Genomic DNA, 27,792 nt, shown 5'->3' with positions numbered 1-27,792 from the left:
GAGCCCCTTCCTCAATGGCTTTTATTGGGTTGTAATACACAGGAATACAGGCGGTAAGGATTAAACAGTAGATAACATTTCAAAGAAATCTGAGGGCTTAGTCTGAGTCAGTGTCAGTCAGGTAAGGGGATTGCAGAAACTTTGGGAGACATACTCATTTCCTGCTCAGACCCTTAACATATGAATGAAAGCACTCTTAGCAAAGCAGGTTTCACGGGACTTTTAGAAATTCTTTCTTATGCCCCATCACCCCGGATCCCACTCTACCTGGCAAGGGGCTGCACCACCTCCCCTGTGGGGGTGACTTCTCTCACAAGTCCCCCCAGGTGCCACGGATGAGAATGAATATGACTGAGACATGATGTGATCTGCTTGGGGAGGAGAAGTGAGCGGTGCCAGTTTTCAGTTTCTCCGAGGAGAAAAAGGCCTCCAGCCCCCTCCTCCATAGCCTTTTATTGGGTTGTAATACACAGGAATACAGGGCAGCAAGGATCAAACAGTAGATAACATTTCAAAGAAATCTGAGGGCTTAGTATGAGTGAGTCTGTCAGGAACAGAATTTTAGGGTTTCCTGCTTGAACCCTTCACATAGGAATGAAAGCAGTCTTAGCAGAGCAGATTTCACAGGTTTATCAGGAAGTCTTTGTCAGGAAGCCAGATTTTCCCCCAGGACACGCTCTAGCAAGGCAGGGAGCTGCACCTCTCCCTATCTGGTAGTCAGGCTTAAGGGAATTAGAGCCAGGAAGTGCTTCTCCCAGAGGACATGGGGACTTGGGCTGTCAAAGCCGGGGGGCGAGAGTCCATTGCTCTTTCTTTGTTGCAGCCCCCCGCCCCCACCCCAAGTCCTTCTACGAAGGCCTCCCAAGTGATCGAGTCTGGCTTTGGTTACCTCCCGCTGCAAGGGGTCTTACCTATCATTGACTTCTGGCCAAGTTTTGGGGGCAGGGAGAAGAAACTGAGGCAGCATTTGCTAACAGAGACAAACTTTGTCTCCTGTGGCTGGCACTCCAAAGGTTGTCCCTTGCCCTTAGCCACAAGGGGTAGAGATACAATTCCTAAAACCAGGCAGAGTGGTCTACAACACTCCCCAATCATATGTTTTCAGGCTTAAGTGGATTAGAGCCAGGAAGCGCTTCTCCCAGAGGACATGGGGACTCGGACTATGTCAGAATAGCTGGGGGGTGAGGGTCCATCACTCCCTCTTTGTTTCAGCCCCCTGAGTCCTTCCTTGAGGGCCTCCTAAGTGATCATGTCTGGCTTAGGTTGCCCCTCCTCTGAGGGGTCTTACCCGTCATGGACTGTCTAACCACGTGTTGGGGGCAGGGGAGTAAGCAGAAGCAGCCCTTGCTGCCAGAGACAAGCTTTGTCTCCTTAGTGGCTCACATTCCAGAGGTCACTCACTCAGACTTAGCCATGGGGGGCAGTTACAACTCCTGAAACCAGGCAGAGTGGTTCCCAGCAAGGATTGGCTATGACCACTTACCACCAGCCTCCATCCTCCATGGAGGGTCGGCATGTAGGGGCAGAGTGGTGGTGCTCTGATGTAGTCTGCAGCTGTCCACTAGGTCCGCTGTCCCTGGGGTTTTCTGGGTGGTACCACTAGTGCCCTTCAAGCTGCCACCTAGGCTCTGGAGCCCAGAGGGAGTGAGTCTGATTAGGTGAGTCTGTGTGTGGGTTCTTCAGGAGGAACTGCTTGGGACTTTATCAGTTTCTTTCACTGACTCAATCCCCACTGGTTTTTGCACTCAGAAATTGTGGGGACTTACCTTCTTGGCACTGGAATCCTGGGCTGGGGAGACTGGTGTGGGACTGGGACTCCTTGCTTGGTAGATATTCCTCCTGAATTTTTATCCACTACTTGTGGATATGGGCCCAGCCCTCTCCATGCTGTGCCCCTCCAGCCAGTCTGGATGGCTGTGATTTCTTTAATTCTGTAGTTGTCAGACTTCCATTCAACTCACCCTGTCAGTTCTGAGCAATGGTTGTTTTCCATTTTAGTTGTAATTTTGTTGTGGATGTGCGAAGAGGTGAGCCATGTCTGCCTATGCTGCGGTCTTGACTGGAAGTCCTAACTTTTTTTTATTGTGGTAAAATACACATGACATCATATTACCTTTTCAACCATTTTCAAATGTATTATTCATGGCATTAAGTACATTCACGTTGTTGTGCAACCATCACCACTACCCACCTTTGGAACTTTTCATCATCCCAAACAGAAACTCTACCTGCTTTAAACACCGACTCCCCATTCCTTCCTCCTCCAGCTTGTTCTAGTAACCATCATCTTTCTATATATCAATTTTTCTACTCTAGATACCTCATATAAGTGGAATAATATGTCTGTTTGTTTATGGCTTGTTTCATATAGCAAAATATGTACAGGGTTCATCTATGTTGTAGCATATATCAGAATTTGAGTAACACTCCATTGTATGTGTATAACATGTTTTCTACTCATCTGTCCCTGGGCGCTTAGGTTCCTTCTACCTCTTGCCAGTTGTGAACAGTGCTGCTGTGAGCACGGGTGTGTGAGCATCTGTTTCAGTCCCTGCTTTCAGTTCTTTGGGGGTACAGCTCGGAGTGGAATTGCTGGTCATATTTGAATTCTGTGTTTAATTTTTCAGGAACTGCTATATTTTCCTGATATTTTGAAGTCTGGTTGGGTGTAATATGTGTTATTTAATAAAGTTAGCCTGAATTGCCTTGAATTTTTAACTTTTCAAGTACCTTTAAGAACTCAAAGGATACATTTAATATTTTGAATTTATGGTACTTGGGTGGAATAGCTCTGCTTGTTGAATTTTCTAAGGGTTAGTTCTTTAACTACACGAAATTGTTGATATCTGTAGGGATTTTCTAATTTGATTCTACAGAAGTTAAACTTGAATAGTAAAAGTAGTAGTTCAAATTGTGAAATAATAGACCTGTGACCAAATCCAACAAGTTATGATAGCCCTTTGAACTACAGATTTTAGAGTCTTTGCCAAGATCTCGGAGTTGTTAGGGCCACAGAATTTATCCACTGTATTGAATGAGGATTTAGTGGCATGGGTACCACTATATATATATATATATATATAATATTATATATTTTTCATTACCATTTAGTCCCCTAAAACCCCCCTCTTCCCAGCAGTGAAGTATGGGACTACTTTAATTAGATAACCTGCAATGTTTATAAAATAACAAAATATGAATTTGCTTTGCACACAATTTATTTATTTATTTTAAAGATTTTATTTATTTTTAGAGAGAGGGGAAGGGAAAGAGAAAGAGAGTTAGAAAAACATCAGTGTATGGTTGCCTCTCACGTGGCCCCCACTGGGAACTGGCCTGCAACCCAGGCATGTGTCCTGACCGGGAATCGAGCCAGTGACCCTTTGGTTCATAGCCCGAGCTCAATCCACTGAGCTACACCAGCCAGGGCTTTGCACACAATTTAAGATTAGAAGTCTGGCTTCCTTAGTGGACCTTGGAGGAGAGGAAACATAAGGCAGAATGGTCTCTAGTCTCCCAGTTTTTGAAGCTCAAAATGTTTTTTGTATACTTATTTCCTTGGAAACGTTCTCTTGGACATTAAAATCTTATTAATTAATCTGAAAACAGCTTGGAATTAGATGAATGTGAAAAGAGCAGTTGGAAAAAAATACATAAAGTGATCACGAACAATACTGATAGGGTTTGGCTCAGATCCATGCTGATCAGTGGCATTAAGGGATTGTTTGTCTTTTTCTTTCGGCTTAAACATCAGAGACAAAAACACTTTTCTGAAACAAGCTCTTGTGATTTTTAAGACTGTTTTAAAACGTCTGTTCAACATGTATGTTTGAATTATTTTGTATTTTTTTCTACAGGTAACTTGTTTAGAGACGAAATAGTTTAAGATACATCAAATTAAATAGTAGTGATAATGCTAAACACTCATAAAGTGTGTATTTATAAAATGTCTCCTTTTTTGGTATTAATTTATTTCCTGTGGCATATAAAAAGCTTCATTAATTTTATTTTCACTCATAACGAACGTGTTGCCTTGAGGCCTTCCTGTGGGGAAGCTCGATGGCTTCGTTCTTGAGGAGCTGTTGGGTCGGCCAGAAAGTCCATGGAGTTTTTTTTTCCCCATAAAATAAGACACATTTTTCTATTTTCACCGATAACTAGATTGATTTGGATATTTTGAATATGTTGGCTGTCTCCTGCCATTGGCTTCTAGTGGGTGAAGGCCAGGGGTGCTGCTAAACATCTTCCAATGCATCAGACAGCCCCCAAGCAAGGAATTATTTGGCTAAAATGTCAGTAGGACCAAGAAACTTCACAAACCATTTTTGACACATTCAATCAGTCACAGCACCTTCTCCATACACTGCACAAACCTTTTTTTTTTTTTTTTGCATTTCAGTTGGGTTTTTACCTTTCTTGAAATAATAAAGCATAATATGTGGAAAATGTTGAGTATTTTCTTCCATCTACAGTATTAAAATGGCTGCACAAAAATTCACCAATTTGATAAGTTTTTTAAATGCGTGCTGATGTGACGGCTGTCGCGATACAGTCTAACATAATTGTTTCAAATGAAGTTAAAGATAACTAAGCACTACTAGAGCCATCTGTGGAAAAAAACTAAACAAACTTTTTAGCCAACCCAGTAAGTCCACATTCATTCATAGAGTTGTTTATCTGTCCATTTAAGTAATATTTGATTTCTTACTGTGTTTCAAGCAGCCTGCTAGGTACTAAGAATGTTGTATGGGACCCATTTCAAACCCAGTTTGCCTGGAGTGTAGGCAGAGTCGAAGAAATGACGACATGAATACCTACAGACTGACACGTGGCAAAAAATTGTTGTGAGGGTTTATTAAAGGGTGAGGGTGGTGGTAAAGAGAGGGCAAGTGAGACCTTTTGAGAAATGTGGATAGTAATTTATTTTACACTTACCTTCCTTACATCACAAGTTCTCTTAGTGGAGGCCTGGTTTTATTTATTGATGTGTCATCAAAGTTGAGGACAATACCTAGAATGTGGTAGGCTCTCAGTCAAGTGTTTATTGATTTACCTCCTTGCATGGTAGTGGAGATAGAGAAGGCAACACGGCAGGTCCTTAAATAACATTTCATTGTAACAGTGAGACACCTCGTAACTTAACTCTTGTTTCTATCAGTTACTCTATGGTAAAATTGGTTTTCTTTACGTCATTTCATTTTAAGTCCCAGAACTGGTCCATGACATTGACCTGTCGGTGATGTGGGTACCATAGCTTCTTGTGGCTGTCACGTTGGAAACCTTCCCAGCTCCTGCTGGCTGCCTAGATGCCCACGAAGGAATAAGGGTTTAGATACCAGTGTGTATTCTAAATATTCAGGTCCGCAGAGACAGCAGAGGACCTTTAGTTGTAAAGAAATTATGCTGAATGTTTTTATGCCTTGGTTTGGAACATTTTCTTAGTAACTTCTTTGTAGCATAGCTAAAAGAACATAAGGATTATTTTATTCTACTGATATCATTTCAGGATGTGTACTTGGTTTTGAATAACAGTTATTTTTGGAGTTGCGTTATTTTGATGGTGTTTGAGCCACTGGGAAATTAATTTGCCATAAAAATGTAGTTTTCCTGTTTCTGCTTCAAAAAGATCATTGTTCATAGAACTAAGTTTTAAATGTATACATAATGTCATGCACTTGTTTGCAAGGGGAGGTGGGAGAAAGTGTCAGTCCCCTCCTACCCCTGCCACTCCTTGCTGAAGTAGTAGAAGTTGGTAACGGAAAAGAATCAACAGTGCCCGTTTGCATTTTGGAATGTATTTTTAAGGCACTGCTTGTTGGAGTAAGTCCCAAGTTTTACAGTTGGAAAAACCTTTAGAATTGGCTCACTCTGCAGATAGACTAACTTAGTTGGCTAAGGTGTTAAATTGCTTTGAAAAGGAGAGAATATCCAAACTGCTTTAAAAGGATTTTGTGATCAAACAGGTGTCTGTGTTAAAAATGGATACACGTGGGATTTAGGCACAGAGCAACAGAAGTTTTATGTTTCTGACTCGGTGAAATTTTTAAAAAAATTCTCACTCAAAGACATATTTTTCATTGCTTTTTAGAGAGAGAGGAAGGACGAGGGGGAGAGAGAGACAGACAAATACGCAACAGTCAGGTCACCACCACCTCCAGTGACCTGACCGAAGATCGAACCCACAACCTAGGTATGTGCCCTGGCCTTGTTCCCCTCTCAATTTTAAAATAAAAACAATCTTTATTTTATTTCTATTACTCAACCCCCCTCCCCATCCTATCTTGTGGTAAGAGTTTCTCTCCTGTTAAGGTACCTAAGAATCTGTGTCTTAGGAAAATTGTAGCCATCTTGGGCTTTTTGTCTACCTGCTTAAGTCTCCTCTGTGACCTTATTTGATTCCTGCCTCATCTATCCTTTCTTCTGTATTACAAGTGTTTACTCTTTTTTGGCTCTTGCTCCACAGACTGTAAACATGCCCAATTAGCTAATTTCCAAGAGTGAAACTATCACCAGCTCTTCAGAACCAAGTTGCATTATAGGAGTCTGGTGTATTCTCTCCCCATTACCCACTTTCACTTCCCAGTTTACCCAAATCTTTTCTGTCACTGCCATTTCCACTGAAAGACTTCTGGCGCACATCAGTGGCTTTCTACTTGCCCTATCAGTAGCCCTGTGCAGGTTGTGCTTGTTCTTGCCCTTTCTTCAGTATTTCACAGCCATCTGGCCCCTTCTACGCTCCCTTCTCTTGGTTTCAGTGCTGCCACCCTCTTTTGTCCTTGCTTTTACACTTAGTCCTGTCTACCAGATTTTAAGCCATTGGCCTCTGTCCCCTTAAATGCTGATCTTCTCCCAGGGAGGGATCGTTGCCCCTACAGCTTGACCGACCGTTGATACGCTGATACACTGGAAACTCTCATCACTTGAGGTCCAGCCCAGGACAGCAGTCTTCTGCTCCAGCTGGAAGTAGCTCAGCGCGCGTTGGACAGCTCCCGGGGCGTTTGTTGTCTGGCTAGAGAGAGTCCCGGTGTTTCCTGTGCTGCTGTCTTCCTGGGATTTTCCCCCAGTGCTGTGTATGATGACATTTGAAAAATGTTGTCACATAGTTGCCTCTTTCCCTGCAACAAATGAAAAATTGTATGCATTTACATTTATATGAGCAGTTTATTAGAGTGTCAGAGTGTACTTTTCCTGTCTATGGAGGCACTGCGTGTGTTTAATTCTTTTTTTTTCTTCTTGCTAATCTGGTAGACAAAACCCCATATTTTTGTTTGATTTATTTCGATTTATTTGACTATTAATAAGAATGAATTAGTATTTCTTTTTTTAAAAATTTTATTTATTTATTTATCTTTAGAGGGGAAGGAGAGGGAGAGAAACATCAATGTATGGTTGCCTTTCGTGCGTCCCCTGCTGGGAGTTGGCCTGCAGGGAACCAGCCTGCAACCCAGGCATGTGCCCTGACTGGGAATCGAACCGTGGTTCTATGGTTCGCAGGCCTGTGCTCAATCCACTGAGCTACACCAGCTGGGGCAGAATGAATCAGTATTTCTTTTGGGAGTTGCTATTCATAACATTTTGACAGATATGCTTTATATTTCTCTGTAGTCCTCAATATTTGTTTTGGAGTTTATAAGAAAATATGAAAGAGGAAATGATTTGTAATGGCCATGTCAAGGTCCTTATCAAAATTTATTTTGATAAACATTTTATTCAGAATGTTTTTCTTTGTGTGCAGGTTTTGAATGTGTTAATTGACATTTCAGCCTTTAATATTTGTATTCGAATGGCCATATTTTTACTTTAGTAATTGTAATAATAACTATTTGTAAAATACCTGTATTTGATGGAATGCTTTTATAGACATAATTTTACGACAGCTCCTGAAATTGGTTGTGTTTTGCAGATGAGGAAACAGGCTTTGAAAGATTAAGAAACTTGCCCCAGTGTCTAGTGCCACTTCTTCAACGGTAATACAAAGGGCAAGCCGCCTGTCAGAGTCAAATTCTGGTCCTGCAACTGATTTAATTAGTTGTTGTGTCTAGCTGCAAAATAAGGGGATTCTTTCCCCTTTTTGTATTAGCAGGTAGTATTTAAAAGCTAATTATGTTCTTAGATCAAAGCAATTTTGTTTTGTTATGTTTTTGGTGTAGAAATGAACACAGAAACCGAACAACAGCTTCTCCATCATGCCAGAAATGGCAATGCTGAGGAAGTAAGACAGCTGTTAGAAACCATGAAAAAGAATGAAGTAATTGCTGATATTAATTGCAAAGGTAAGCTTTGATTGGATTTTTATTTATTTTTAGAGAGGGGGAAAGCAAGGGAGAGAGGCAGAAAAACATTGATGTGAGATAGAAAAACTGTCCCTATTGTAGACCCCTCGCAGGCACCCTAATCGTGGACCCAGCCTGCAACCCAGGCATGTACCCTGACTGGGGGTCGAATGGGGGACTTCGCTTTGCAGAATGATGCCCAACCAACTGAGTCACATGGGTCAGGGCTGAGTGAGTTTTTTTACTTTCTCTTTTACTACTTATGCACCCTCTCTTAGGTGCTTACTCCATCATTTATTGAGCATTATTCTTTCTGATCTTGCCTGCAATAAATTTCCATCTCTTGTCTTAGAACACCCGTAAGAGTGGTGAAATGTCTCTCCTAGTTCTTCTAAGTCAGAGAACTTGAGATCCAGTCTTAAAATTGTCATGGATCATAAACCTTATGAGCTGCAAGGGTGACTGTGAGCCCACAAGATGCATGCAGTGACAGTTTGTTCTTCTTGAAGACATTGTAGTTGAACTTCACAGGTTTCAAGTGTTTTCTCTATGCCCAGGGAGTCATGTAAAGTGCGTTGGAGATGGTGTCGGTCAGTATCCCTTCCCTCACTGAGACTAGTCCAGTAGAGTAATAGGTCATTCGATGTCTACATTACACACATGTGCGAGAATATGGAAGTGTAGACTGTCATGGGACCGCATAGGAGAGGTATGTGACTGGAACTTGAAGGGTTAGGTTTTTGGAGGAAGTGATTCCAAGGTGGTATGTAAGGGATGGGGGACCCAAAAACCCCCAGAACTTATTTATAAAAAATTGTGTATTTATTCTTACATGTTTAAACTTCAGTCATCTTCAAAGTACTCTCTATTTGATGCAGTATACCTGTTGAAACATTTTTTCCACTGCTCAAAACAGTTTTCAAACTCATCAATTTTGACGCCTTTTGGTGCTTCTGCTGTTTTTTGTTTCACCACTTCCACACTGGCAAATTGTTTCTCTTTGAGGACTTCTTCATCGGGAGAAACAAAAAAAAAGTCTCTTGGCAAGAGTGGGTGAACAGGGAGCATGGGACACAAGGGTATGTCGTTTTTTAGTCAAAAACTGCTGAACACTCAGCGCATTGTGGGCAGGTGTGCTCATAAATCACCCATCATGAATAGGGGAAACACATTTAAAGAGTCTTTCAAAATAATTTCACTGAAACTGAATACAGCCTCTCACAACAATATCATCTGGTACCCTGATACAGATGGGTTCTTAGAACACTCACCTGGTGGTGGAAGTCTGTACTACAAGGGGCCTGCTCTCAAGAAGATGATTCCATTTTTTCTTTCTTCGGGGGGGGGGGTCTCCTGTCATCTTAAGAGAGTGTAGGGCTTAACCAGATGAAGATAAGAAGAGGGATCAGGGTAGAAGAAACAGCATGTGTGACACAAGAAGCAGCCTAGATAGCAAGGGCCTATAGGCAAGAGGGGGTGAGGGGTAAGGCTAGGTAGGCAAGTAGCAGCCAACTTATAACATGCTTTGTGTAGCAAGGTTGCACATATATTACACTCAGGTATGGAGAGAAATGGAACTTATTTTCTAAAATGGCTCTGCTATTTCAACAAGCACTTTCTTCTGTGTTCTTTAGTTTCCCAAGTACAGGTCTTTTACTCCTTCGTTAAATGTATTCCTAGGTACTTTATTTTTTCTTGTTGCTATAGTAAATAAGATTTTACTCCTAGTTTCTCTTTCTGATATTTCATTGTTGGTATACAAAAATGCCATTGATTTCTGAATATTGACTGTGTAATCTGCTGTTTTGCCAAATTCGGTTATTATGTTGAGTTGTTTTCTGGTGTAGACTCTAGGGTTTTCTAGGTACACTAGCATGTTGACTGCAAATAATGACAGTTTTACTTCCTCCTTTCCAATTTGGATGCCTTTCATTTCTTGTCTGATTACTGTGTTTAGAACTCCCAGTACTATGTAGAATAAGAGTGGTGAGAATGGACAGCTTTGTCTTATTTTCCTGATCTTACAGGGAAAGCTTTTAGTTTTTGCCTGTTGAGTATATTGTTGGCTATTGTTTTTTTGTTTATAGACTTTATTATGTTGAGGTATGCTCCCTCTATTCCCACATAGCTGAGTGTGTTTTTTATCATAAATGCATGCTGGGTTTTGTCAAATACTTTTGCAGTATCTATTGATATCATGTAATTTTTGTCCTTCATTTTGTTTCTGTGGTGTATTATGTTTATTGATTTGCAAGTATTGTACCATCCTTGCATCTCTGGGATGAATCCCACTTGATCATGGTGAATGATTTTTTTAATGTTTTGTTGGACCTGCTTTGCTAGTATTTTGTTGAGGATTTTGGCACCTATGTTCATCAGAGATATTGTCCTGTAATTTTCTTTCTTTGTTGAATCTTTATCTGGTTTTGGAATTAGGATAATAACTGGCCTTGTAAAAAGAGTTTGGGAGTCTTCCCTCTTTTTTAATTTTTTGGAATAGATTGAGAAACATAGGAGTTAGTAGTTCTTTAAATGTTTGATAAAATTCACCTGTGAAGCCATCTGATTCAAGGCTTTTGTGTGCTGGGAGTTTTTTGAATACTGCTCAGTTTCACTTGTTGTAATTGGTGTATTCTGGCTTTCGCCTTCTTGATTCAGTTTTGGAAGATTGTATATTTCTAGAAATTTATCTGTTTTGTCCAGATTGTACAGTTTCTTGGCATATAGTTAGTTGTCCATTGTTACTTCTTACAGTCCTTTATATTTCTGTGGTATCAGTTGTAACTTCTGCCCTTTCATTTCTGATATTGTATATTTGGGTCCTCTCTCTTTTTTTCTTGATGAGTTTGATTAAAGGTTTGTCAATTTTATCTTTTCAAAGAACCAGCTCCTGGATTTAGTGATTTTTTTGAATTGTTTTTTAGTCTTTATGTCATGTAATTGCTCTGATCTTGATTATTTCCTTCTTTGTACTCACTCTGGTTTGTTTTTGTCCCTCTAGTCCTTGTAGATGTAGGGTTAGGTTGTTTATTTGAGGTTTCCTTATCTTCTCTAGGTAGATCTGTAATGCTATGAACATCCTTCTCATGACTGCCTTTGCAGGGTACTTATTCATTGCCATTTATCCATACCTCCATTCCCCCACCCCCCATTTCTTCTCCTTATAACAGTCCCTTTATCATCTCTTGCAGTGCCAGCTTGGTGGAGATGTACTCTTTTAGCCTTTTTTGTTGTTGTCATCTGGGAAGCTCTTTATTTTGCCTATCATGTTAAATAAGAGCCTTACTGTAGAGTAGTCTTGGTTGTAGGTCCTTGCTTTTCATTACTTGGATTATTTTTGCATCATTCCCTTCTGGCTTGTAGTGTTTCTGTTGAGGAGTCAGCTGATAGCCTTATCTAAGCTCCCTTGTATGTTACTAGCATGTTACTGTTGCTACCTTGCTGCCTTTGAAATTCTCTCTTTGCTTTAAATTTCGCCATTTTAAATATGATGTGTCTTGGAGTGAGCCTTTTTGGTTTAATCTATGTTAGTACCCTCTGTGCTTCCTGAACTTGTGTGCCTTTTTCCTTCACCAGTTAGGGAAATTTTCTGTCATTATGTTTTCAAACGGATTTTCTATTTCTTGCTCCTTTTCTTCTCCTTCTGGTATGCCTGTGGTGCAAATGTCATTGTGTTTCATGCTGTCCTGAAGTTCCCTTACACTATTTTCATTCTTTTTTTGAGTCTTTTTTTTCATTTCATTCTTCTGATGGGGTATTTTTTTTCTCCCTTGTCTTCTAGTTCACTGATTTGGCCCTCTGCTTTGTCTAGCCTGCTTTTGATTTCTTCTAATATATTCTTCATTTCAGAAATTGTATTCATTTCTTCTTGATTCTTATAGTTTCTATGTCCTTTTTCACACTGCTGTAGTTCCCACTAAGTTCCTTGTAGCTCCCATAAAGTTCCTTGTCATTCTTACTGAGTTTTTTGAGCATCCTTATAACCATTATTTTGAATCCTCTGTCTGATAAATTGCTTGCCTCAATTTTATTTAGCTCCTTTTCTGGGGATTGCTCTTTTCCTTTTTGGGGGGTTGTTTCTCTGTCTCCCCAATTTAGGTGACTCTTTTTGTTTCTGTGTCTCAGGTTGCCTTGTTTTTACTGCCTGTCTTTGTGGGGTGGCCTTTGGTGGCAGAAGTTCTGTGGGACTCTTTGCTCAGTGGTACAGTCTCTTTGCTCTCTTGGTCTGGGTGCCCCTTATTCATTTTACATGGGCTCTCATTACTGATAGCTCATTCCTTGGTGGGTTCTCCCCTCCAGCTGGCTGACTGGGAGTCGCAACCCCACCACACCATTGTGTGCGCCCATTGTGAAGTATCTTCTGTACTTCTCGTCTCAGATCTCCGTATCAGCTAAGATTCTGTTGATTGTTCAACAATGGTGTTTTTGTTGGAAGATCAACTGAGAATCTGAGGTGGGGTCTAGAGCAAGTGGACTCAGCTTCCACCTACTTGGCCAACATCTTCTTCTCTAAGCAGCTCTTTAAAAACCAATTTTATTAATATCTTCTGGAGGTAGATATACACACATATATTTAGACAGGTGTAACCAGAGACCTGATTAGTTTTTAAAATTTCAGCCATGAGACAGGTATGATAAGGCAAAAATCCTCTGATTTAGAACGGTTGAAGTAATTTTTGTTTGTTCATATGGGTAAGGCTTTTGCTAGTTTTAGAGAAGACCTTTAAGGTTTGTATTTATCCTTGACAAACAATTTGCAGGGAGGCTGTGTGTGTGCGCGCTCCTTATGTAAGGAAACCTTTTCAGCCACTTGTGCTTTTTAAAAGGCTCTCCCTTCCCGTGTTTCCCCTTAGGTTTGTTTAATCTCAGGTGGTTGTGGACTCTGTTTACATTCCTGATCATCCACAGAAAGGCCCGAGGAGTTGCTGAGGAAGCTTTAAAAATAGCTTGTTAGACTTCTAAATTCTGTCAAATTTCTGATCATGATTATCAAATTCTTCAAAATATCTCACCAGGTTTCAGGCAGGACAAACAGTAAGAAATTTTAAAGCACCTGATCAGATGGCTGAGTGTTTTCAAATCCATTTAGAACTTTTTTTGGTGATTTTTGTTTTTTTTAGCAGTTTCTGCATATCAATCAAATAATGTATTACATTGAGTCTGAGAGGTTGGGAGTCCTTTCTTTTAAAGAGGGAATGGGGACTTCTGCCAAGATGGAGGCGTAGGTGGAAACACTGTGCCTTCTCCCCACAACCAAGTTTGAATACAACAAAGGTTTAGTAAACAAAGACACAGCCAAAGAACAGAAAATTGAACTATATGGAAATCCAACAACAACGAACCGTTCTACCGGACCGTTAAGAGGGGCAGAGCCAGCAGTGGAGCAGGGTCGGGCAGGAAAGATCCCCTGACCCCAGGCGCCCAGGCATCTGGGGTAGTGTTGGGTGGACCCAGTGAGGGCTCCAGACTGCGAGAGTGAGCAGTGAGACGGACTGCGCAGCCCCCAGCAATGAACCCAGCAGCGGCTGACTGTGGTCCCACATTCGCGAGCAGTGGGACGAATCGAGAGGCCCATTCGCGCACAGAGGGACGAATTGAGCGGCCCTCGGTGGCGGCGGGAGGAAGCAGAGGGTGATTTCCTTTGGCCCCGCCCCCCCATTCAGCGTCACAACCCAGCGACTGGGTCGCCCGGCCCTGGTGAACACCTATGGCTCTGCTCTTCATACGTAACAGGCACGAACAGTCCAAAATATGGCTCAAGAAGAACTCAAAGCCCCTGAGCTGATAACTCTAAGTGACCGAGAAATAGCGAACCTCTCAGATGCACAGTTCAAAATACTGGTGATCAGGATGCTCACAGAACTGGTTGATTTTAGCCACAAATTAGAGGAACAAATGAAGGCTAAGCTAATTGAAATGAAGAGAAATGCACAGGAAACCAATAGTGATGGAAAGGAAACAGGGACTCAAATCAAGGGGGTGGACCAGAAGGAAGAAAGAAATGCCCAAACAGGAAAGGGTGAAGTTACAAGAGTTAAAAAAAATGAGGAGAGGATTAGGAACCTCCAGGACATCTTTTAAATGTTCCAACATCTGAATTATAGGGGTACCAGAAGGGGAAAAGAAACAGCCATGAGTGGAAAACTTATTTGAACAAATAATACAGGGGAACTTCCCCAGTCTGGCAAAGGAAATAGACTTCCAGGAAATCCAGGAAGCTCAGAGAGTCCTAAAGAAGTTGGACCCAAGAAGGAACACACCAAGGCACATCATAATTACATTAGCCAAGATTAAAATGAAGGAGAGAATCCTAGAAGCAGCAAGAGATAAGGGGACAGTCACCTACAAAGGAGTTCCCATCAGACTGTCAGCGGATTTCTCAAAAGAGACCTTACAGGCAAGAAGGAACTGGAAGAAAGTATTCCAAGTCATGAAATCCAAAGACCTACATCCAAGATTGCTCTATCCAGCAAAGTTTTCATTTAGAATGGAAAGGCAGATAAAGTGCTTCTCAGATAAGATCAAATTCAAGGAGTTCATCATCACCAAACCCTTATTATCTGAAATGCTAAAGGGACTTATCTAAGAAAAAGAAGATGAAAAATATGAACAGTGAAAGGACAGCAAACTCACAGTTATTAACAACCACACCTAAAACAAAAGCAAACCAAGAGGACAGCTAGATCAGGAGCAGAACCATAGAAATGAAGAACACATGGAGGGTTAGCAACAGGGGAGTGGGAGGAGAAGGGGGGAGAAGGTACAGAAAATAGCATAGACAGTAGGTAGAAAATCGACAGGGGAGGGCAAGAATAGTAGGAGAAATATAGAATCTAAAGAACTTGAGACACGAGGTCATAAACTAAAGGGGGGGAATGGTGGAGGGGTGTGCAGGGCGGAGGAGAATGAAGGGGAGAATAGAACAACTGTAATGGTATAATCAATAAAATATATTTTTAAAAAAGGAATGGGCTTGAGGTGGACTTCAAAGAAAGCTTCCTCTGAATGACTAAATTGTTTAAATTATTTTAGCTAAACTGATCCATTTCATCAAAAAGGCACAAGAAGAGGAATCAAAATATTTGTATATATAGTAACTAGAATTCCCAAGGGAGAAATTTTTAGTGGGTAAAGGTCTCATGTTAAAGACAAATTCCCTTGAGAACTGTTATGGCTGCACAAAAAGACAAAAAATATTAATCTAAAGCCCCAGGGAGCTGGACTGCCAAATGCACATTGACACGTGCACTTTTGAAAGGCAGGGATCAAAAAACTAACACTGTCAAGGTGAGGGACAATCTCCAGTTTTTTATTTCATGCACTTTAATGGCTTTAGTTAATCTTGGGGCCAAACTAATACCTAAAGAGGGATGTGCCATCTAACCTGTTCTGTGACCAACTTCTCTATGGCCACATTCTTTTTTTAAGGTGGTAAATGCTTTAATGACTTTTAAATGCTTGGCATATGCCCACCAGTTTGCAGCTTGGGCTTCTAAGAGTCTCTTCACAATAGCTTTTACCTCATGTGCATGTAACTCACAAAAAAGTTTGTGTAAATGATGCCTCTCTGGTGATATCTGCAAGCTGTCGGTTTCTGGAGGGTCCACCTGGAGAACAAATTTGTATGATTCATACTTGAGGCCTCCCCTATGAAATTTCTTTCTTGTGACAACAATACAACAGACAGTGAGAAGGAAAGGAAAATAACATTCTAGAGGTTTGAGGAGTAAGATGTGCAAGGCATTTCCTCTGAGATGGCAGCTCCAACTCCATTTTAAAATGGCTGTTTATATTATTTTTCACATAATCAACATAGAAATATTATTGGTTGGAAGATACCCACTGATGTCAGGTCAAAAGTGAGAGGAGTAAGCATTCATGCAGTTGAAGGTTAAGGTCATTATTTCTATGGCTGTGGGCACAAAAGTAGATTTAATTACTTAGTTTTGCTTATAGCTGTTACCATGTTATAAGTATATGTTGCTAATGGTGAGGCATTCTTGCAAATAAAATAAATACTAATATGCTTATATGCATAGTATACCTCACATAAATTATGAGTGGTGTTCCAAGAAATACTAAGTTTTGGAAGAAACATAAGAACTTAACATTGGGAGTGTTAATACCTGATGCTGTCTAGTGCTGTTCTGTCACTTTGCTGCAAGTCTGAATGTGAAGCTACTTGACCGTTACCTGTCACGTTATCTACTTGACTGTTACTCATAACACCATAGCTGGTGTTTCCCAGGGTTTTTGAATTCTATAGAGGGCATTGTTCTTTGTAAATGTTTCTAAACTTGATGTTTCTTATTCTTGAACAAAAATTTGGGGATATCTATGGTAAGTAATAAAGAATATAAAGAACATTTGTAGTATTTTAAAAATAATTTCAGATTTTGGAAATTTTGATTTCTTTATCCAGAATCCCATTTGGAACTAGGTGTGAGGAGACCAGTTGACAAGCTGTTGTAGTGAGTTAGCAGAGACCATTATGGCTTAGATGGGAGGAGAAGCAGTGGGAACGGTGAAAAGTAGAAAGCTGGTGAGAGTAATGCCTATTAATCTCTTGAGAAACGAGGTGAACAATGGAACAGTTTATTGTGAAAACAAATGCGGGAGGGGACTAGGTAGACTTTGTGTGTGCATGTGTGTATATAAGGAGACAGTTGAGTTCAGCTTTGTAGTTTTTTTTTCTTCATTTTATTTATTTATTTATCTTTAGAGGGGAAGGAGAGAGGGAGAGAAACATCAATGTATGGTTGCCTTTTGTGCATCCCCTGCTGGGAGTTAGCCTGCAAGGAACCGGCCTGCAACCCAGGCATGTGCCCTGACTGGGAATCGAACCGTGGTCCTATGGTTCGCAGGCCTGTGCTCAATCCACTGAGCTAAGCCAGCCAGGGCAGCTTTGTAGTTTTTGAGCACGAGGTATTTTTGTATCATCCCAATGCAGGTGTCTAGTAGATAGTTGGAAATGCAAATATGAATTTTGAAGTCAACAGCATATAAACAGGATGATGGGAAAGGGCCGGGAGATAATATTGGAGATACCGATAGTGAAGGACTAACCGGAGAAAGTGGAACTTCCAGAGCACCCTGGGGCGAAGTAGCAGGGCAGTGAGGGAAGCCTCAGAGAACACAGGGCTGTGGGAGCCAGAGCGGCTTGGGGCCATGTTATCCAGTTCTGAACATTGTTGCAATACGGTGGCAGCTGGGAAGTACCCCTGGGATTTGGTGGCAGCATTTATTGATAACAATTGAGAACAGTTTTAAGGATGTGGTGGGAGGTGCACCTAGTCTACAGTGTGTGGTGGGAGCTGATGGGAAGGGAGTTGGAAGGAGTAAGTGGGGACTGGGAGTGGGCAGGGAGAGGGAGGAGGATGGTAGCTGGTAGACAGCATGGAATCTGAGAGGGGTGAGTTGCGTTTGCTGGTTAGACTGAACAGTGTCTACTTGCTCCTTTCTATTTGCAATTGAAGGGAGAGAGGTTGCAGACAAAGGAGGAAAAAGGAATGCTCGAGCAGCAGGGAAGAGGGGCATCTGGGGTACCAGAAGAGCAATCAGCCTTAGACATCAGGAGGAAAGGAGGGAAGAATGCCAGGAGATAGAGGTACATTGGTCGGTTTGGTGCCAGGAAGCCCAGGGAATTCTATGAAAGCTGCTTCTTGTGTGAAGCTAAGAGATGAGGTCATGTTGATGGGGAAGTGTGTGTGGTAGGAGGATTGAGAATAGTGAAGGACTGAACTGTCTCTTGTGGAATATAGAAGGGACACCTGAATAGGGCATTGTAAAAATAATTGCCAAGCAGTGTGGAGGGTACGAGATTCGGAATTTATGGTGCCATGAATCCGCAGGGTTCTGTTATTACTATTTTTTTGGTCACCATTTAGCAACCTGGGTGTGGTTACAGAAAAATAGAGCTAGTATATTTATCAGACATGGGGTTTTTCTGGGTTGCTGTGACAAAGGCAGTGAAGCAAGGATATTAAAGGTATTAAAGGATACTAAAGAAATGCTGCTATGAGGGATCAAGAAATACATGTTGGATTTATTGAAGGTATTAATCCAAATACCCAATGTGGGTATTTATGTTCATGAAAAGTAATTGAGAACTGAAGGGCTGATGAAGTTGAGGAACAAGTCTGGGAGTATACCCCTCTAACAAGCTGGAAAGTGGGATGTTTGGAGAAAAGTGGGCTTTCTGTGTGCATGAGGTCAGAGATGGTAATGACATCCAGGCTCTAGGACCAAGTACCCAACACTGAGCAGAGGCAAAGTTTATGGGAAATGAGGGTGGCTGAGAAATAGAGGTCAGGATGCTGAACGGTACTAGACACCCCTGTGATGGAGGCAGGATTTGTCAGGGGAGGTGGGGAGAAAGACTGTGTTGCTCAGTGAGTTGGTGAGGGATAAACCACTGGGAAGCTGCTAGATGGCAGCAAAGAAGGCGTTTGTGGGTGCTGTAGCCATGGCTTGTTCGGAGAAGTCTTACAGGAGAAGTTGTAATGTGAGTGAAGTCACTGACCAAAGACAGCGTTGTGTTTTGATGGGGAGGTTCACGGGACTTCTGTTCGGTGGGGACCAGTGGGAGCATGAATGGGATGAGGCTCCACCTGAGGAGTAAAGGAGAATCGCTGTCAGTGCCAGCTAGGCTTCCGTTAAGGACAGGGTAAAAGAAATGTTTCGTGAAATAGGCTGAGGCTCCAGGATTTATTTTCTCTGGTCTCTCCAGAGGGCACATGTTTAAGAGACAACAGATGTGGCAATTGGGGTAGATGGCAAACGATCACAGGGACAGTTGTTAGAGGCCTGTTCTGGGTGCACAGGTTGGTGGCTGAGGTTGGCTCAAATCCAGGAGCTGAAGGCAGGCAGTAAAACTCCGACTCCTTTTGAGGGGTGCCCCCTGGGACTTTGATAGACCATCCAGGGTGGTGGGCTTTGGGCATTTGGTAGGCTGTATTCTCTCAGGCTTGACGTGGAATTCTGGTTAGTCCTTAGAGCTATCCGAACTCCAGGCTAGAGTGCACAGCCCCCACTGTCCCCCTCCCCCGTTCTTTTAAATTTTTTTCTAAATTGGTTTATTTCAGTTTTTACAACACTCTTCTGTTTTATACCTCTTCTCAGCTCTCCTGCTAGGATCTCACATTTCATTGCCTTTAACTTTGGTTCTTGTTATCTAGTTGGACTCCAGTAACCCAATATCCTCATTACCCGAGATTTTATCTGAAGTCAAGACTCCATTTTCAGTCACTATTTACTGAGCTAACAGGTTTCCAAATGCTGGGGGGAAAATTCTTCATCAATTTAACACTCCCATGTTTCAGTTTTCCAAAGAGAGGTTCTTTTCATGAAAATACTGTGCCAAGAACATCCCATCTACTGGATGACAGCAAGATGGTTAGACTCAGAACCTTAGAATCAGCAGCCACTTGCCATCGTCTCATTTGAAAGTAACCCTTCCATCTTCTCCCACCCTTTTAGGAATGAGGACATCGACTTAGGAAACTGGCAGCAGAACCCGGGCCTTGCAAGTGCTAATCCGGTGCGCTCATTGCCTTTTCCCTCTGCCTGTCTCTTGTCGGCCACTCACCGGCCGTGCAGTGTGGAAGAGCCTTTGGCCAATGTACTGAAGGAGCCTGTTACAGAGAAATTAATTTTGTTGTAAAGTCACCTAAATTGTATCTAAAAATACTTCGTTTTTTCCACTTCTAGGAAAAAGTAAGTCTAATTTGGGCTGGGCACCTCTTCATCTGGCATGCTATTTTGGACATAGACAAGTGGTTCAGGATCTGTTAAAGGTATATTTATAACTTTAATTTTAAATAAATATAACATTGTTATGGAAACTATAAAAGTCTTAGGGAGGCCAACTAAGTTGTAATTTTTTTCAAAACAGTGGCTCTTCACTGAAGACACTAATTGGTTTTTACTAAATATATGAGTTAGGTTAACCGGGTTAATTGAAATTCTATTTTTTAGTCTTTTGATTTGTACAGTATTGGCTTTTTTTTTCAAGTTTAAAAAAGTGTTATTGTTATTCTATTACAGTTGTCCCAATTTTTCCCCCTTTGCCCTCCTCTGCACAGCCCACCCCCTGCTCCCACAGTCAGTCTCCACACGGTGATTTTTACAGTATTGGCTTTTTAAATTGCAAAAGGGGACATATAAATTATTGAAAATATTATGAATTTTCAGTTTTTTGGCCATAATAGTTACAGAAATAACCAAAGCATATCCTAAGTAATTAAAAAATAATTTCAGTAATTATTTTTAAGTACCATATAATTTAAGACTTCATATTTCTCAATTCTTTCACTAATAATTTTTCACAGCTTGGTATTTCAGAAATTGGGTTGCATCTCAAAATTGATGTGTACAAAAATGGTGTCACCTTTTTTCCCCTCTGAAAACTTATTAAATTGGTGGCAAAAATATGGTATTTCATTCAGAAATGGTTTGCCTTTTTAAAAAAATATGGCTGTTTTTAAAGTTGAATGAAAATGTATAGATTTTTAAAGAAAAGCAGCTTTTTCTTTTTCTACTTATCAGATAGATTTCGACCTTTCAGGAAGTTTACTATTTACTTTTACTATGGAATGCATTTATTTTTACTAGTGACTACCAATCAGCATTAACAATGACTTTAGTTTTTGAAATATTTAATATATTTTTAAGAGATTATTTTCACATTTGTATATTTCTTGATATGTGAAGGGTGTTTAAAGTTTTCCTGTTTACTAGGCTGGTGCAGAAGTAAATGTACTGAATGACATGGGAGACACACCGCTTCATCGAGCTGCTTTTACAGGACGAAAGGTGAAAACGTTCTGTGTTCTCTCTTGAGTGTTTGCAAGTGAAATGTTGGGAAGGGCTGTCACAAATATTCTCTTTTTTATAGCCCCATGAATTATAACTGGGAAAAGGTGCAAAAATGCATAAACTAGCACTTCGGGTCAAAAGGCCATAAGCTTTTAGCATTGTACAGTGAAGTCAAGGACGAAGGTCATGGAGACTTCCACTCTAGCATCCCTGCTAGGAACTCATTGAGTCTCTGCTTGTGTACTACAGGGATGGGAAGCTCCTAATTCTTCCTTTAAAAAAAAAAAACCACACAGTTTCTATATTACATAAAACTCACCTGCTGTAAGTGTACATTTCAGTGATTTTTAGTACATTGACACATCTCTGCAACCATCACCCCAGCCCAGTTTTAGAACACTAAAGTTTCCTCATAGCTGTTTGCATTCATTCACTGCGTTGAGTACAAGCTTCAGGCTGCCACTGATTTGCTGTCTGTCTCTAGATGTATGCTGTTTGTAGAAATTTCTTATAAATGGAATCATGCAAACTTGTATCTGGCTTCTCTTTAGCATAATGTTGAAGTTCATCCATGATGTAGCAAGTATCAGTAATTAGTTTTTATGACTGAATAATATTTTTTAAATATATTTTATTGATTATACCATTACCGTTGTTCTATTCCCCCCCTTCATTCCCCTCCACCCTGCACACTCCCTCCCCCACCATTCTCCTCCCCTTAGTTTATAACCACGTGTCTCAAGTTCTTTAGATTCTGTATTTCCCCCACTATTCTCGCCCTCCCCCCCATCTATTTTTTATCTACCATCTATGCTATTTTCTGTGCCTTCTCCCCCCTTCTCCTCCTCCCACTACCCTGTTGCTAACCCTCCATGTGTTCTTCATTTCTATGGTTCTACTCCTGATCTAGCTGTCCTCTTGGTTTGCTTTTGTTTTAGGTGTGGTTGTTAATAACTGTGTGTTTGCTGTCCTTTCACTGTTCATATTTTTCATCTTCTTTTTCTTATATAAGTCCCTTTAGCATTTCATATAATAAGGGCTTGGTGATGATGAACTCCTTGAACTTGACCTTATCTGAGAAGCACTTTATCTGTCCTTCCATTCTAAATGAAAGTTTTGCTGGATAAAGCAATCTTGGCTGTAGGTCTTTGGATTTCATGACTTGGAATACTTCTTTCCAGCCCCTTCTTGCCTGTAAGGTCTCTTTTGAGAAATCCGCTGACAGTCTGATGGGTACTCCTTTGTAGGTGACTGTCCCCTTATCCCTTGCTGCTTCTAGGATTCTCTCCTTCATTTTAGTCTTGGCTAATGTAATTATGATGTGCCTTGGTGTGTTCCTTCTTGGGTCCAACTTCTTTGGGACTCTCTGAGCTTCCTGGATTTCCTGGAAGTCTATTTCCTTTGCCAGACTGGGGAAGTTCTCCTTTATTATTTGTTCAAATACGTTTTCCACTCGTGGCTGTTTCCTTCCCCCTTCTGGTACCCCTATAATCCGGATGTTGGAACGTTTAAAGATGTCCTGGAGGTTCCTAAGCCTCTCCTCATTTTTTTGAATTCTCATTTCTTCATTCCTTTCTGGTGGGATGTTTTGTTCTTCCTTCTGGTCCATTCCATTGATTTGAGTCCCAGTTTCCTTTCCATCGCTATTGGTTTCCTGGACATCTCCCTTCATTTCAATTAGTTTAGCCTTCATATATTCCTCTAATTTGTGACTATAATCAACCAGTTCTGTGAGCATCCTGATCACCATTATTTTGAACTGTGCATCTGAGAGGTTCGCTATTTCTCGGTCACTTAGAGTTATGGGCTCTGGGACTTTGAGTTCTTCTTGCGCCATCTTTTGGGCTGTTTGTGCCTGTTACATAGCAGGATCGGAGTCCTAAGGTGTTCACCAGAGCAGGGCAACTAAATTGCTGGGTTGTGATGCTGTATGTGGGGGCGGGGTCAAAGAGGAAGAATGGCGCCGCCTGCCGCCTGCCACCGCGGCCCCCACTGGCGCCGCAGCCACCATCGTCACTGGGCCCACGTGTTTCGTTCCACTGCACGCGAGTGTGCCACCGCCATCAGCCCTCCACCACTGGGTTCACCCCCTGGGGCCTGCGTGGTCCGTCTCACTATGTGTGAATGTGCGACCTTGGTCAGTCTGCCCCACACCCCAACTGGTTCCGGGCTGCCTGCTTACCTAGGTCGGGGGATCTGTCCTCCCCGACCCTGCTCCGCTGCTGGCTTCGCCTCTCTTACCGTCCCCGTTGAATGGTTCGTAGTTGTCAGACTTCCGTATAATTCAATTTTCTGGTCTTTGGGTGTGTCTTTGTTCTCCAAACCTTTGTTGTATTCAGACTTGGCTGTGGGAGAAGGCACAGTGTTTCCACCTATGCCTCTATCTTGGCAGAAGTCCTGAATAATATTTTATTATATGGATATACCACATTTTAAAAATCTGGTCACTGTTTATTGAAAAGACTCTGCCCTTGGGATTGCCTTTGCATCTTTGTTGGAATAAATTAGCCATAAATGTAGGGGTTTACTTTTGGATTGTTATTCTCTGCCTGCCTGTCCTTACACCAGTATCACACTGTCTTTATTACAATAGTTTTATAATTAAGTTTTGATATTGAGTAGTATAAACTCTCCAACTATGATCTTCTTTTAAAAAATTATTTTGGTGTCCTAACCAGAGGGGAGGGAATTTCTGGGGAAATAGGGGAGGGATTTAGAGGAACAAATATAAAGGATACATGGACAACAACTAAGAAGGGTGGAAATGGGAGGGAGAGGGGAGCACGGGGGGGGGGTTGGGATGGGAGTAATAGACAGAAAACTGTACTTGAAAAATAATTAAATAAATTTAAAAAATTATTTTGGCTATTCTCAGTCAAAAGTTGGCATGTCCATATAAATTTTACGATCATCTTGTCAATTTTTCTAGAGACACCTATTAGAGTTTTTATAGAAATTGTGTTGTCTTGAATCTGTAGATCAATTTGGGAAGAAATGCCGTGTTAAAAATATTGAGTCACTGAGTCCATGAGCACANTTACAATAGTTTTATAATTAAGTTTTGATATTGAGTAGTATAAACTCTCCAACTATGATCTTCTTTTAAAAAATTATTTTGGTGTCCCAACCAGAGGGGAGGGAATTTCTGGGGAAACAGGGGAGGGATTTAGAGGAACAAATATAAAGGATACATGGATAACAACTAAGAAGGGTGGAAATGGGAGGGAGGGGGGAGCACGGGGGCGGTTGGGATGGAAGTAATAGACAGAAAATTGTACTGGAAAAATAATTAAATAAATTTAAAAATTATTTTGGCTATTCTCAGTCAAAAGTTGGCATGTCCGTATAAATTTTAGGATCATCTTGTCAATTTTTCTAGAGACACCTATTAGAGTTTTGATAGGAATTGTGTTGTCTTGAATCTGTAGATCAATTTGGGAAGAAATGCCACGTTAAAAATATTGAGTCACTGAGTCCATGAGCACAAAGAGCCTCTCCATTTATTTAGATCTTCTTTAATGTTTTGAGGTTTGCAATGTACAGATCTTGTACTCCTTCTGTTAAATCTTTCCCTGTGCTTTTTAGTTTTTTTATGCCACTTTGAATATAATTTTCCTCTTTGCTTCTATATAGACAGATAATTAATTTTTAGCGTTGATCTTGTATTCTCTGCCCTTGCTGAACTGATCAATTTTATTAGGTTTTGGTAGATTCCATAGCATTTTCTAAATACTTGATCACATTGTCTACAAATAAAGACAAATGTGCTTCTTCCTTTCTGATCTGGATGCTTTTCCCCTTCCTTATTTTACTACTAGATTCCATTAGAGTGTTGGAATAATGAGTAGATATGGTGAGAGCAGAAATCCTTACCTTGGGTTTTTGATCTTAGGGGAACAGCATCTAGTCTTCTACCAATAAACATGATGTTAGTTGTAACTTTCTTTTAGATGCTCTTTATTAGGTCAAGCAAGTTTTCTTCTATTTCTACTTTGTTGAGCATTCTTGTCATGAATAGGTGTCAAGTGTTTTTCCTGTCTTTTGAGATGATCATGTGATTTCTGTTCATTAGTCTGTTAATGTGGTGTATTACAGTGATTGATTTGGGATGTTGAGCCAACCTTACATTTCTGTATAAGTTCCATTTGGTATTGGTTACTGATTCTTTTTATATGTTACTAGGATCTGTTTGTTAATATTGTTTTTTGGGCCTGTATTTATGAGAGATCCTGCTGTATAGTTTCCTTGAGATATGTTTGTGTATAGAATGAGCTGGAAATGTTCTTCCTTCCACTGTTTTCTAAAATATGTCATGAAGGTTTGGTATTTCTTTAAATATTTGGTGGCATATACCAGTAAAATCATCTAAGCTTGGACTTTCTGTAAAGGAAGATTGTTTTTTTTATATTTTATTTATTGATCTTTACAGTGGAAGGGGAGGAAAGAGGGAGAGAAATATCAATGTATGGTTGCCTCTTGTATATCCCCTGCTGGCAACTGGCCTACAACCCAGGCATGTGCCTTGACTGGGAATCAAATCACGATTCTTTGGTTCACGTGCTCATGCTCAATCCACTGAGCTACACCAGCCAGAGCTTGTAAATGAAGATTTTTAAATTACTAAGTCAATTAACTATTTTTATATAGCTCCATTCAGATTTTCTATTTCTTTCTGTGTTTTTGATAGTTTTGTCTTTATAGGTTTTTCTCCATTTAACTAAGTTGTCTAATTTGTTGGCATAAAGTTAATAATATTCTTCTATACTTCTTTGCATATCTGTCGGATTGGTAATATTTTATTTGTTTTTGGTAATTTGGGTATTCTTTTTGCCTTGGTTAGTTTAGCTAAAAATTTATCAATTTTATCGATCTTTTCAAAGAACTAACATTTGGTTTCATTGACATTCTGTACTGTTTTTATTTATTTTATTGATTGTGCTCTAATCATTATTTTTTCTTTGCTTTTCATTTCCTATTCCTCCTTTTGTTCATTAAAGACTTTGAATATGATTTGAGTTTTTTGTTCTTTTTTAGTAGAGGGATTTTTTTAAAGCTATGATTTTTTTTCTTTTAGCTGCATGTAGGAAATTTGGATATGTGTTTTCTTTTATTTTTATTCATTTTGAGGTATTTTTTAATTCCTTTATGTAGCATAGTATTTGATCTGTCTTGGATAATGTTTCTTATTAGAGTGAGGTATTCTGTAAATGTTCATTAGGTTAAGTTAGTTGACAAGGCAGTTATCTCAACTGATTTTCAATTTGGTTGTTTTATCAAATAGAGTGTGGTATTGTGGGTATGTTGGGTTACATGGTAAGGCAAAATTAAAGTCGCAGATGGAATTGAGGTTGGTAATCAGCTGACCTTAAGACAGGAAAATTAATCTGGATTATCTGGGTGAATCCATTGTAATAACAAAGGTCATTAAAAGTGTAAGAGGGAGTCAGAAGAAGAGTCAGAATTGAGGGGGAGATGTGCCTCAGAAAATGGTCAGAGAGATGTAGCATTTCTGGCTTGGAAAGGGAGGACGGGCACCATGAATCAGGGAATGTGGGCAGCCTTTAGAAGCTGGGAAAAAAAGCAAGGAGATGAATTTTCCTCTACAGCTTCCAAGAGGGATACAGCCCTTGCTGACACTTTGATTCTAGCCCAGTGAGACCAATTTTGGACTTCTGAAATACAGAACTGTAATATAATAGATTTGTGATGCTTTAATCTGGCAAGTTTGTGCTAATTCATTACAGCAGCAGTAGAAAACTAATATACTTTAATGGGAGCCTCATGCTGCCAGACCCATAGGTTTCCTGTTTGTTTCCTATTGAATTTGCTAATTTACCAACAATGCCTCTTGGCTGTTTGCTCCAAATCAAGTCAGTTCCCTCTGGAAGCAAAGCTATTGGTTTTCACTGACAACCCTGGCCTGGTCAAACTTCTGTGGGGAGGGGTTGGAGGATGGGAATAGCCTGTGACTGGATGGCTAAAAACTCCTGGTGCTCTTGCCTGAAGTTCTAGTTCCTGTTGAGTGTGCCTCTCCATTTATTTTTGTCTTAGCGCATATCCAGCACTGTGAAATGAGGTTTTGTAATTTTATCCAGTTTTATAACTAATTTTTAGAATTACAATTCTCAGATCTCTTCATACCACTATAGTGAAAAGTTCCTTAACTCCCTTTCCCTGATAATTTTTTGATTATTTGAATGATTTGATAAATTAACTATGGCAGAGGGTATATGACATCTGTCTGGAAAAAGTCCAGCCATTTGTTAACACAACAAGAATGTTGTGTTAACAACATCCATGTAACCTGGCACATGTTTGTGCCACATCCATGTAACCTGGCAGCCAAGGAAAGTGGACTGGAATGCGCATGCATGAACAATGATGACTTCACTGTACTAGTCAGTGGGGGTGGTAGATGCCGTTGAGTGAGCATGTGTACTGTGTGGCCATTGCATGCAAAATTACATAGTGAGTAGAGCAATGAATCTACATCAAATTTTGCATTAAGCTTGAACACTCCTCCACAGAAGCTATTTGGATGATTCAAAAGGCAATAGCTATGGGCAACTAGTGATTGGCAGCTTCATCACAACAACATGCCTGCTCATGCATCAGGTCTCGTGAAGAGTATTTTGGCAAAACATCAAATCACCCAAGTGATTCAGCTCCCTACAACCCAGATTTGGCAACTTGTAACTTCTGG

The 27,792-nt window shown here is 40.6% G+C and overlaps 1 protein-coding gene across 3 annotated transcripts in view; it reads left to right on the top strand.

The window, feature by feature from the left end:
• The window catches only part of OSBPL1A (oxysterol binding protein like 1A), a 213,414-nt gene that overhangs the window by 5,684 nt on the left and 179,938 nt on the right, over positions 1–27,792 (top strand). Inside the window, exons 2-5 of one of the 3 annotated variants that reach the window (XM_037032009.1) lie at positions 6,089–6,190; positions 8,151–8,273; positions 19,983–20,068; positions 21,012–21,086. In XM_037032009.1, coding sequence (XP_036887904.1) covers positions 8,153–8,273; positions 19,983–20,068; positions 21,012–21,086 — 282 coding nt within the window. In that variant the 5' untranslated portion in view covers positions 6,089–6,190; positions 8,151–8,152. Of the gene's footprint in view, positions 1–6,088; positions 6,191–8,150; positions 8,274–19,982; positions 20,069–21,011; positions 21,087–27,792 lie in introns of those variants that run through there. The other 2 variants (XM_037032020.1, XM_037032029.1) reach the window with 2 other exon arrangements.

Source organism: Sturnira hondurensis, unplaced genomic scaffold, assembly GCF_014824575.4.
Source record: "Sturnira hondurensis isolate 20B ecotype Veracruz unplaced genomic scaffold, ASM1482457v3 Scaffold0001872, whole genome shotgun sequence".
In the NCBI taxonomy this organism is placed as follows: Eukaryota; Metazoa; Chordata; class Mammalia; order Chiroptera; family Phyllostomidae; genus Sturnira; species Sturnira hondurensis.
This window is presented reverse-complemented; position numbering and strand designations above follow the sequence as displayed.